This window comes from Artemia sp. Qi Xiang Cuo, chromosome 13, assembly GCF_049724085.1.
Source record: "Artemia sp. Qi Xiang Cuo chromosome 13, ASM4972408v1, whole genome shotgun sequence".
In the NCBI taxonomy this organism is placed as follows: domain Eukaryota; kingdom Metazoa; phylum Arthropoda; class Branchiopoda; order Anostraca; family Artemiidae; genus Artemia; species Artemia sp. Qi Xiang Cuo.
In genome coordinates this window covers 8026992-8039965 of record NC_142806.1, presented here as the reverse complement: position 1 = coordinate 8039965, position 12974 = coordinate 8026992, and the positions used below count along the sequence as shown (strand labels likewise).

The window sequence follows — 12974 nt, the reverse complement described above, 5'->3', positions numbered from 1 at the left end:
ACGAAAAATACAAATGAATGTGCATTCTCAGTTTAATATACATATACTGATATTTACTAATCAAAATGTTAATACTATTGATTTATTAAAGTTATAAAAGTAAAAACATTTATATTTTTTTCAGTAAAGTGCAAATTATGTTCTGGCCTTGGGAAGGCATAGGGGCCTTGAGCCCAACTTATGTTAATTTCTGCTCGTTTTGAGTTTGACTCGGTTATTTATTGTAATTTCTGTTCGTTTTGGGTTTCATTTATTTATCGACGCTGAATTGTGGCAATTTCACGCTTGGTAGATTATTTGATTTTATTTTGGCTCATTTTTGGTTTAATGAAGTTCTTTACTTTTCTTTGAAAAACTTATTTTGTGGAAAAAGCTTTTTTTTTAATTAATTTGTCTAAGAATCTATCGGATTATACGAAAGGTTTTTGTAGGTTGTTTCATCATTTTGCCTTAATTTTAACTCAGAGTCCTCAGTATTCATCACAACTAAAGTGCTACCCTTATCTGCTTCTGTAATAATGACTGAACCATCCTTTTTTTTAGTTTTTTAGAATCCTTATGTCTGTGATGGACGTAATAGGAAATTCCGATTTGACCATTTCTTTAACCGACCGGATCTTTAGTATTTGCTCTCCGAAATTGTTTGAGGAGTTGTCTTTTCTAAGAAGAATATTAATAAGTATCATGTATCCAGAGTGGTTAATCAATCAGACTTGTTCAAAAAGAAGAAAAAGTTTCTAGAGATTTCTAAGGAAGTCTTAGATACAACTCAGGAGAAGGATGTTTTTTGTTCCTTAACATTAAATTTGTAGACTTAAGGTGCTATGGCTTGGTTTTGTGACAATGATTTACACTTATTAATGCTGAATTTGCTCTATTTTGGACTTGATTTTTGGACTATTGGGTTGGATGTACTGTTTTGTCCTAGGTGATTGGATGGATGAGTAAGGTCTAAACCTTGTTCAAGTGCTCATTTACTAAATTAGGAAGACAGTTTTTTTTTTTTTTTTTTTTTTTTTTTTTTTTTTTTTTTTTTTTTTTTTAGTGATTACCTGTAATACATTATATGGTCTAATGCATTATATAGTCTAAAGGTAGCTTTAAAGAGAAGTAACACTTTGGGTAGTTTTCTAAATTCTGGGAAGGATCTAACTTCATTGGGGCAACAAAGAAGGGTCTATCAGAACCCATATACTTGCGGAAGCTCATATCTGGGAGGTACTAACCAGAATTTGGAAATGAGATTGCTACAACATAAAGACTCTATTTCATCGGCTTTAAAACAAAATTCTAAGCCTGAAGATTTCACTTCAGCCCTTTCGGAACATATTTTTAATTTTCCGGACCTTTTTGTTTTGTTCGATTATGTCTCTTTTATTTCTAGGGACCAGATTTTAAAGCAAAATTTTCGCGAAACTTTCTAAATCAAGAAAATTTTATAAGACACGGGTGAATTTGTTTTGAACTCTATTTACGATATTTTATTAAAATACGATAGAATAGAGTTCAATTCACCCAATGCGATTAACCTCTGTCCAAGTGTTAGTTAATTCAACGCTAACGAACCAGATCCAAGAAGGTCAAAGAGACTCGATTCCGTTTTTGCTTTGTAAAAAATAAGATTATTAAACAATATTTAGTTTATTTTATTTTGTGTGTAAATCATTGTTTTAGTTTAGTTTTATTACTGATGATATGTGACTGCATATGTATATGTGACTGTATATGTGACCGAAATATATAGTATTTTTGTGAAATTTATCATTGTCTATTCAAAGCATTTTATCCCTATTTGAACTTTTATTTATTGGCGAGATTGACAAGTGAGCGAGTTATTCTTTGTTAGTAAACCTACATAAGGCTGAATTCTGCGTTTATAGCTGGAATGTAAGATCCGTGAAACGATAATCAACAATGTTAGTGATGGCTATGGAAATGAATCGCTACCAAGCAGACTTTCTTTGTCAGTGAGAGACAAGATTGAACGGTTGTCTGAAGAAACCGTACCAGTTGGCGATTCTGACAACTCGTACTCATTTCTCAAATCTGGTACGTATGATGAATCCGGCAACCATGGAGTCAGCTTTATTATTGGCCGCCGTACACAAAAGGCTCTTCTTGCATGGAATCCAATGAACCCCAGAATAGCCAGACTACGCCTGAAACAAAAAGACTATCCAACATCTCTATCATTACTGTCTAAGCACTAATGAGAGTTACAATGGATGCTGACAAGGACTGCCTCTACACTGATCTGAAGATAACGATGCAGAAATGCCCCTAACAAGACTTACTGAATTTAGCAGGTGATTGGAATTTCCGTGTTGGCCCAATCGATCCACGATGCTCGTGATATTGTTGGTACGTTCACTTGCGGCCAGCAATGCCCCAATTGAGAAAGACTATTCCAGTTCACGAGACCCTATAGCCTTACCATCACCAGCACAATGTTCCACACCAAAACCCTCTCTAAGGATAAATTAGAACTCAAACGATACTCAAATTGACCATATATTGATCCTCAGTCATCGTTTCTTAAGCTTATAGAGGAGTGTGCAAGGGATCAAAATCTGGAAGTAATCATACACTTGTAGGTACAAAGATACTCCTGAAGTTGAGCGTGAGGAAGCAACAGTTCCCAAAAAGGAAGTTAGACGTGGAGAAACCAAAAATTCAATAAGTGAAATAACACTTTTGCTCGAAATTACAGAGCCAGTTCGAAAGCCTCACAGACTGTGATGAAAATTCCTGGATACCACAGAAAAGGTGACTGCAGAAGCTATCGGCTGTACTCCTGGAAAGCTGAGAAAAAATATGTCACAGATAAAACTGTAAACTATTTGAGACTAGACAACTGACATCAAATACTTCAACCACAGCAAAGAGGTCATTAACAAAGCAGGTTAAAACCAGCTTGAGTCAGGACCACCAACCATCCTGGAATGAGATTGCTCTAGACATGGAAAAATCAGCTAAAACTAATGACCCAAAAGGTAAATTTGATCACTGGAAGAATCACACTAAAGACCTACTTGATTCAAACACAGAAGGGCAAGATGCGACGATGATGCTGCCACACACAGTTGACAAAGCCACAGCATGAAATTGACATGGCACCACCTTCAACTTCAGAGATACTAACACTATCAAACGGCTTAAAAGCAATAAGTCAACTGGCGAAGATGGTGTCCTGAGGTATAAAAGGCCTCACCAAATGTTGTAGCGGAGCAACCAGCATCCCTCTTCAGTCCAATATAGGAGAAGATCTTCCCGTCTGATTGGAGGGTGTCACTAATAATACCAGTATTTAGGAAGGGGTAGAATTGTGACAGCTGTAACTATCGAGGGATATCCCTCATGGATATGACCACCAAAGTATTTGCAACTACTTTACTCAAAAGGTTCGAGGGAACAAGGGATGAGCAAAAACGTGAAGATCAGTGTGGATTTTAGTGATGGAGAGGGTGCGCTAACCAGATCTTCACTCTTCCTTTTATTTTTACAACAATGCGAACGCTACAGCCTCCATATAACTAACCCTAGTTTCTGAGATTCGGGGCTACTTTCAACTCTGTAACCCGTGAAAGCCTTTGATGGATGGTAAGCCCCTTGAATTCAGAGCTACTGAAAGGCCTACTAGGAGCATTATAGATAGACTGCAAGAGTGTTGAGTGAAGAAAAGGAGCCTTTTTAATGTGGAAACCGTTTTAAAAAATGGGTGCACATTGTCCCCCGTTTTGTTTAACTACTGTATAGATTGGGTTCTAGAAAGAGCACTCTTGATTTTTAATGGTGTCATCATAGAATTGGGCATTAACGTGTGTGACCTGATTAGGCAGATGACATCGGTGCTCTTGCTGCTGATCCAGCAACTGGCCAAGAAATGCTAAATGAAATAGCATATTTCTCTCAGCTAATGTTTATAAAGATCAACACGGTCAAAACTAAAGTCGTGGATCTAGATATACCGTCGGATTTTCAGCTTATGCTTTACAGACAGGAATTGGAAAAATTCAGTATCTTCACTTATCTTGGCTCACAAATAGACTCTCTTGGAGGCTGTGACCTTGAAATATACAACAGAATCAACAAGGCCCAAGCCAACTTCTCTCAACTCCTTTATCATTTGTGGATCAGACGGGAGATCAGCGTGAAGACAAAAATTTGTGTCTATAAAGTGGCTGTTACATCTGTTCTCTTCAATGCAGTTGAGACTTGGCCACTGAAGGTGCTTCATCTACATATTATGGTCTTGATCCGACAGAACTTCAAAAGCTGATGTGCGTTACTGCTGTTGTAACATTACGCCCAAAGACACGATTGTTAAACAGAGAAGACTGCGCTGGAGTGGCCATGACCTGAGAAGACCCAATGATCACATCATCCAGCAAGTGCTTGTAGCTGCTCCTTCGCCAGATTGGCGCAGACTTCGTGGTGGTCATTTGAAGAATTGGGGGGTAACTGTTTTCATTTCTCTTAAATCTTTCCAAACGATATCCTACCATCCCAGTCGGGAACGACACACTTTTCATTTGGCCCTAGACGGTTGGCCGAGAAGGAAAATGTTTGGTAATGTTTGGTAAATGATTCTAACACATATGAACAATTAGCTACCGATCCCACAGAAAAATTTATACAGGAAGTTCGAAAAGAGCTTTCTTATCTAAAAGGAAAAGGTGAAATTACAGATCAGTTGTACAAAAGGTTTTACCCTCGCGGTTGCACGTCCCCTCGATTTTATGGTCTTCCTAAAGTTCATAAGCCCGGTAACCCACTTCGACCCATTGTTTCTTCTTTTAATTCCCCTACAGCAAAAATAGGGAAATTCTTATCAGTGATATTTTGCCCACTAATCCAGGCTCAGAAATCCTATATTAAAAATTTTGCTGATTTTGTTTCCAAGGTAAAGCAAGTTTCGGTTAAACCAAACACAAGAATTGGCAGTTTTGATACAGATTCAATGTATACCAATTGTGATCCTCAAAAGGTCGAACTGTTTTTGGAGCAAAAACTTAATTCTAACCCATCTATATCAGAAAATTCTACTCTTTCGAATCAGACACTTCTTGCGCTTACAGCCCTTTGTAACAGAACTTCTTTTTACTTACATTATAGAGGCATTTTTTATAGACAGAAATATGGGCTCTCCATGGGTGCCCCCCTTTCTCCAATACAGGCTAATATTTTAATGGAAGACCTTGAAGAAAGGGCTATTTTGCAAAGTTCTTGTAAACCTGAATTTTGGGTTCGTTTTAAAGATGATATTTTTTATTTATGGGAGCATGGTGACGAGTCTCTGGGTTCTTTTCTTCACTTGATCAACTCCTTGGATCCAAAACTGAAATTTACTCGGGAATCAGAGATAGAGAGGCGTCTTCCTTTCTTAGATGTTCTGGTGCACCGAAATGATTCAGTTTTCTAGTTTAGTGTCTATAGAAAACCCACACATATTGACCGTTACTGAAATTCTTACTCTAATCATTCTCCTGCTGTGAAAAGAGGAGTTGTCACTTCTCTAGTTGATAGAGCATTGAAAGTATGCTCAACACGTTTCTTGGATTTAGAGCTCAAACACCTTAGAGATATTTTATTTGGGAATGGTTATCCAATTAGTTTAATAAATTCTGTAATTGCAAAACGCATTAAAAGATTATCAGATAGTTCCACAGAAAACACAAATCAAAGGGAAAATCCAGTTTATCTTGGTCTCCCATACGTTAAAGGGGTTTCAGACCACATTTAAAAAAATCTAAGGAAAAATAACATTTACAGTTATTATAGACCCAGAAAAACTATCAGGTCCCAAATTTATCAAAGTAAAGACCCTATCCCAATAGGTGAAAACTCCGGTGTTTACAGAATTCCTTGTTCGTGTGGTCTTTGGTATATCGGAAGAACTGATCAGCGACTAACAGATAGATTAACTCAGCACTCTAGTTCAATTAATAATACACTTAAAAAGCGGAAAAAAACAGAAAATTTTGACTCGGCCTTTGCAGAGCACATTTTTGAAAAACCAGACCATACTATTTTGTTTAATCAAGCTAGTCTTATTTCGCATGATAAAGGTATTGTCCAGCACTACAGAGAAGCTGTTGAAATTTATAAATACCAACATTTAGGTCTAGCTTTAAACAGAGATTCCGGTGATTTAGGAATAAACGAGTCATATTTCGGTTTTCTCAAAAGAGAAGCCGATACTTTAGTAATCCCTGAAATAAACCTTGAACCACTTTCCCAGTCATCTAATCAAACACGTGAACAACCCCTTAGGTCTCAAAGGGTGTCTGCAAGAAATGCCTTAATTAAAATCCGAAATCAAATGACATAGTTTTCCAACTTATTTAATTGCTGGTTCGTGTTGTTTTTAGAGTGAATGAATTGTTTCCTTTCCTTTGTCAGTTGTTCGCTAGTATCCGTCGATGGCAGTTCATATTTTTTTTGGTTTTTTTGCAAATCGCGGATATTGGCGAATAACTCGCTTTTATGGTTGTTAGGTAGTTGGTTTTAATTCTTTTAATTTTTGGCTTTTATTGATACATCGTTTCGTTTCGCGCTGAAGAGAGAGGCGTTTGTCCTCTCGAAATATTCACTTTGTTTTTTCAGTATCTTCATTTGGCCTATAAAAACCCCATTTTTGCTCATTTTTCTTTCTTTATGTGATGTCAGGCCAATGTGGTTTAAGAAATTATCTTGGTAATCTGTCATCCTTCATTCGTAAAACGTACCCTGGCCATACCAACCTTTCTCTCAAAATTGCTTTAGAAAGCGGGATTGAACCATATATTTTAGTACAGCTTGCTACTTGAGATGCACTCAGTCAGGCAGATACTCAAAAAAATCCGTAGGCAATTTCTCTGGAAAATATCTAACAAATCCTCCTCCATTTTTAGGAGTGCCCACGCTTTAGAACCATACTTGACCACTGTCATCACTGTAGCTTTCAATATATACCTAATAAATTAATGTAGTACACCGATTAAAATAACACTTTGCAAAATAGGTTGTTGAAAAAAGCTGAAAAAAAGTAACGTTGAAAGTAATAACGTTGAAGTAATAGTTAAAAAATGAAAAGTTGAAATGAGAGGTAATCTGGGTTAAACCAGGCGATTACATCTTTCGGAATGTAAGATTTTTTCTTCTTCTATCGATAACCAACTGCAAGAAGAATGATCGCAACGCCACCTAGCACTAAACAGCTAACAATCCATGCCATATGCTCTGACGGTGGGTCCTATTAAGAAAAGGGTGATAAAATTGGGGGGGGGGGAAATTTTGTCAAAAATGACATTCTGGTGGATTTAGAAAGTTTGGCTATACGGAAATACTGGATTGATAAATAAATTGCTATTATTAAAAAACAAAAAGTGTACTCTTAATGCTTGTAACAGAAAAAAAAGGGAAACAAGATTAGAAAATACAGCAGAATGCAACAGAGCTGCATAAGTTAAGAGCGATATGGATTGAAGAGGCAAAAGAGTGAAAAAAGTTTCAATCCGTTTTGATTTTCTTTACCAGATCACTTCGTATGAAAGGATTTGTATTAGAAAATTTTCAGGGGCTCATTTGATAGTAAACTTAAAGTTCTTGCTGCTAGGTTATAAAGTTGAAATTTCAAGTTGATGAAAAACCAGGTAAAGGAAAAAATAATACAGGTGAACAAAAATATTATTAGCCACTCACTCTTCAAATGACTAAGCTGGGTAAATCGTCTCTCGCATGTAGCACACTTAAACGGCTTTTCTCCAGAATGCAATCTTAAGTGCTCTGTAAATAAAACGTTAGTTTCAGAAGTACATACGTAAATATACGTAATATAAAACGTAAGAAGTACATACGTAAATATACGTAAAATAAGAAAATGTTGATAAACCTAGAGGTCTTACTGTAACGTTTTGTAGCGTTTTATAAACATATAAGAATCGCTAAAAGCAGAGATGCAACCTCTAAGGGATATCGAATTCAAATTATCAAAATAAGCTTTCTTTTTGGCTGCACATTCTGTCACGTTTTATCAAATATTGTTCACACAATTGACCAAATGTAAGCTTTAAATATGCAGAAAAATGAGCAGAACTTGCTGGAGATTTTTAATTTCTTCGACATTTCTCTTTGGGAAGATTTAACTTCAATTTAACTTCAATTGTCAATTTAGCTTTCCTCAGTTTAGCAATCCTCCGCAAGAATATGAAAACTAAGCTCTGATTTTTCTTCTCTCATAAAAAAAACATAAATGAAATAAAACATAAGAAAAATCTGAATAAGTTTAGAGTTATTGATGAAAGATACCCAACTTTAAGTGATAGATACAGTAAAAATAAGAATAATAAAAAAAGATCAATCAATACACATCTATAATAAAATGATGAAAAGAAAACTCTAAAAAAAGAAGAAGAACACATGACTTCCTTTGGTAGACACTCTTATGAACTATTCAATAATTTTACTTGATGACTCACTGTCTGTGTTTAATCACTAAATGAAGCTGTTAAATGCACAGTTAAATTTCTACAGTAGGATTCTCTGATTCACTGAATCTGATGGTGTGATTTTCATTAAGATTCCTTGACTCTTTGGGGGTGTTCCCCCCTTTTTCGAAAGTCAGGCAAATTTTATCAGCCTCGTAACTTTTGATGGGTACCACTAAGCTTGATGAATCTTATAGTGTTTCGTTTTTTAGCGTTTCGGTTACAATTGAGCCAAGTCGCTCCTTACGTACAGTTCGTTACCACGCACTGTTTGATCCATAAATGGACTATACAAGACGTAAGGGCACTCAAAGACCGGGTGAATCTGATTTGTAGATTCGTATTACGATGCCATTATTTGATCTGAATATGACAACAAGTTTAAATCAAACCGATAATCTTTCTCCCATGTCTGTTATGAGGCATTCTAATTGAAAATAGTGGCAGAAATTTCCTTTCTTAAGAACTGCATAATTCAAAAATTTGCTGTTGATGCAAGCACGTTCTAATTTAAATTTTTTTTTTAGGTATATATAAAACTTAAACAACCTTGGAAATCAATAGCCAGTAAAAATGTAAAGGGAGAGGTAAAATTGATTGGAAATTAAAATGAAAGGGGTTGCATCCTCCTCAAGACCCTGCGCTCCTTACGCTAGTTTTTTTTTTAGAATTAAAACAAAGCTTATTATTCTAATTAAACGGCCATTGTGTTACAGGATTGTTCTTAAAGAATTAGGACACAAATTCAAAACTTAAGCGTAAAGAGCCAGGTCCTGTGGAAGGGGCAACTCCTCTCATATGCGTAATAATGTCTCTTCGTTTTAAGTTTGTTGCTCCTAACTTTCAGTTGAAAAATACTTATTTTTAAATTTAATTTCTCATTTTTTTAATAATACCGGAAATCCGGCTCTCTCTCCATGAAAAATTTAGGTATTTATGTATTATACACCACTTACTCAAGTTTAAGATGTGTAAAACTCAAGAACAAATCGGTTTCTTTGTTAGTTTCTTCGTTACTTTAGAAACAACTTTGGGCCATATATTTGCACATTAGGGGGGGGGGGGGTAGGGATAAAGTATAGTTGGTATGTATGCAAAATGTGTTAGGTACAACTATTCTGCATATTATGAAGTAAGAACTGTTTTCTGACTTCAAACTGTCCAAGCTGTCCTTATGTGCAAATATATAGTTCGAATTACATATTTCCCGTCTATTCTGACACTTGTTTTTGTCTTGTATCACGCTAAGCTGAAAGAAACTAACGAAGAAACCGGCTTGTTCTCGAGTTTTACCCAGCGTAAACTTGAGTTTACGCTGTACCAAAATTCCTTCCCACTTCGGAAAAAAAAAACAAAAATCAATTAAAATTCTCAAATTTGGAAAGCCTTATTTTCCACGGATGTGGGGGGAAGGGGGTAAACGCCGACCAAAATACATTGTGGTAACCTCTCCAATTAAGCAGAAATAATTTAATATGAAATAAAATATTCACAACGCAAAATACAAATTGCTATGTTTCGAAATACGATTTTTTACTAAGTCTAAGATAAGAGAAAACATCCTTTATGCGAGGTTTGAAAAGAAAATTGCTACTAACCACTTTCGTGGCTAGGTACGTAAATTGGTGGGTATTGATGTGGCTGATTTTTTGTATATAATGTTAGATTTTTGGGACCGAGGGCGCACTAATCTATTTGACGGACTAACCTCTGTCCGTTTATTTTGGGAATACCTTGGAATATTGTAAGTGTTCAAGTATCTTCTTGTATCGTACTTTATCGTAGATTTTTTATAATTGTTGACTATCTGGGACCATTAGCCCCATGGCATATGTAGCCAGAATTTGTATAGTATATTGCATCAATAAAAGTATTAAAATTATAACAAACCTCTCTACAACATTATTTAAGCTTCACGATTAACTCCCAGTAGGTACGCTCAAGATAATTAGTCAGGACAAGGCCTAAGGACACGCTACAGAGATTTACTCACCCTAAAAAGGTAAACCGCCTATTTTTGGGACATGGAATTTTCTCCAGAACCCTACTCAGCGAAAATGACCCATGCTTTAGAGCAAGGATATTAGACAAAATAACGGAATATTTGGGTATAAAACGGTGATATACCTCCACATACATGGCGTCTGCAAATGGGAAAATTGAAGGAAAAAATAAACAACTCGCTGATACGCTAGGGATACACGCAAAACAGGAACCTGAAAACTGGGATGACCATTTACCTTTTGTAGTTTTTGCGATAAACACAACTTATTCACGTCTTTAAAAAAACACCATTTTTACAAAATTTTTGAGATCCAAGAGTTTGCATGGATGCAATAGAAAATGATAGAACATATTACAACCTAGATCTATATAAACAGGAAATGATCATGCGTATGAAAAAAGCTAATGAACAAGTTAAGGAAAATTTGGAAAATGCAAAGGCAATAAAACAGAAAATATGACGAGAAAAGTCAAAATAGAACAACCTATACCCAAGGAGATTTGGTTTATGTACAGAAAACCAACCTAGAAGGGACAAAAAGCTAAAACCAAAACGGGACGGACTTATCATAGGCAGCACAATAGCGCTGCCTAAGGAAAGAACGATGTTGGCACAATGTATTATTTTTTTTATCCTTTAGACCAGGGCACTTCGTATCGAAGGAGTTGTTGTAGAAACTTCAAAAAGGGATAATTCAATCGGAAATTGGAAGGGCTTGTGCCCTTTTTAATAGTCGAAAGTGATAGGAAGGCAACTAACACCCCTTACACGCCCAACATTTCCCTAAACACGCCAATTAAAATTTTGACATAGCTATTCTGTTTAACGTAGTTGAAAGTTCTGGAAATTATGTCTTTGAGGAGGAAACATCCCCAAAAGCCCTCAGGGCAAAGATTGTAAATTATGCTCTGGGGACAAATAAAATTTTTATTGAAAGCGTTGTCGTAGGCAACTTGAAAAGGGGCTCATTCGATTGGAAATTCAAAGGGCTAGTGCCCTTTTTAATAGTCGAAACTGATTGAAGGGCTACTAAACCCCTCTCACGCACACCAATTTCCCCAAACATATCCAATCAAAATTTTGAGATAGCCATTTTGTTCAACGTAGTTGAAAATTATGTCTTTGAGGATGAGAACCCCCCTCCCCGCAGTCTTCAGGGTAAGGTTTGTAAGTTATACCCTTGGGGCATATAAGGTTTTTATAGAAAGCGTTATCGTACGTAGCCATTACGTAGCCATTTTGTTCAACGCAGTTGAAAGTTTTGAAAATCAGGTCTTTGAGGGTGATAGCTCCCCTCAGAGCCCTCAGGGCAAGGGTTGTAAGTTATATACTGGGGGAATATAAGGTTTTTATAGAAAGCGTTGTCGTAGGCACTTTAAAAAAGGCTCATTTGATTGGAAATTGAAAGGGCTAGTGCTCTTTTAATAGTCGAAAGGAATCGGAGGGCAACTAAGCCCCCTCTCACGCCCAACATTTCCCCAAACACATACAATCAAAATTTTGAGATAGCCATTTTGTTCAACGAAGTTGAAAGTTCTGGAAATTATGCCTTTGAGTATAACAAACCCCCATACCCCTCAGGGCAAGGGTTATTACTTATTCCCTGGGGGCATATAAGGTTCTTATAGAAAACGTTGTCGTAGAAACTTCAAAAAGGGCTCATTCAATTGGAAATTGAAAGGGGTAGTGCCCTTTTTAATAGTCGAAAGTGATGGGCAGGCAGCTAACCTCCCTCTCACGCCCAGCATTTGCCCAAACACGTCCAATCAAAATTTTTAAATAGCCATTTTGTGCAACTTAGTTGAAAGTTCTGGAAACTAGGGCTTTAAGGATGACAACTCCCCCCCCAGCCCTCAGGGTAAGGGTTGTAAGTTATGCCCTGGGGACATAAAAGGCTTTTATAAATAGCGTTGTCGTAGAAAGTTCAAAAGGGATTCAATTAGGGAGGGCTATTGCCCTTTTTAATGGTCGAAAATAATCGGAGGGAGAATCACCCCCTCACGCAAATCATTTCCGATCAAAATTTTAATATGGTCAATTTGTTCGACGTAGTTGAATGGTCTAGAAATTATGTCTCTGAGGATAACAACCGTCCCCCCATAAATTAAAAAGGGCTCATTCGATTGAAAATTGAGAGGACTAGTGCCTTTTTTATTAGTCGAAAGTGATCAGAACTTAAATGCCCCTCCCCACACCCATCATTCCCCCAAACACTTCCATTCAAATGATCGGAGGGCAGCTACCCCCCCCCCCACACACACACACGCGCGCGTCGTATTGTCCCGCTATGCCCAGGGGATATTTAAAGTTTTTATGGAAGGGTGGTTGTTTAACTTTAGAAGAGGCTAAGTCTTTCTCCCTGAAAAAGACTATATCAATATAAAACAAACAGAAATTAATTTAAAAGATTTTCCACAAAAAAGTTTTAAAAAAAAAGTAAAGAACTCCATTAAACCAAAAATGAACAAAAATAGAATAAAATAATCTACCAAGCATACAAC

General features: G+C 36.5%; 1 protein-coding gene across 1 annotated transcript in view; it reads right to left on the bottom strand.

Moving 5' to 3' along the window:
• LOC148944898 (uncharacterized) overlaps positions 1-12974 on the bottom strand; it is a 192450-nt gene that overhangs the window by 17164 nt on the left and 162312 nt on the right. Inside the window, exon 8 of the mRNA XM_089098888.1 lies at positions 7684-7767. Within this exon, the coding sequence (XP_088955014.1) occupies positions 7684-7767 (84 nt within the window). The remainder of the gene's footprint in view (positions 1-7683; positions 7768-12974) is intronic.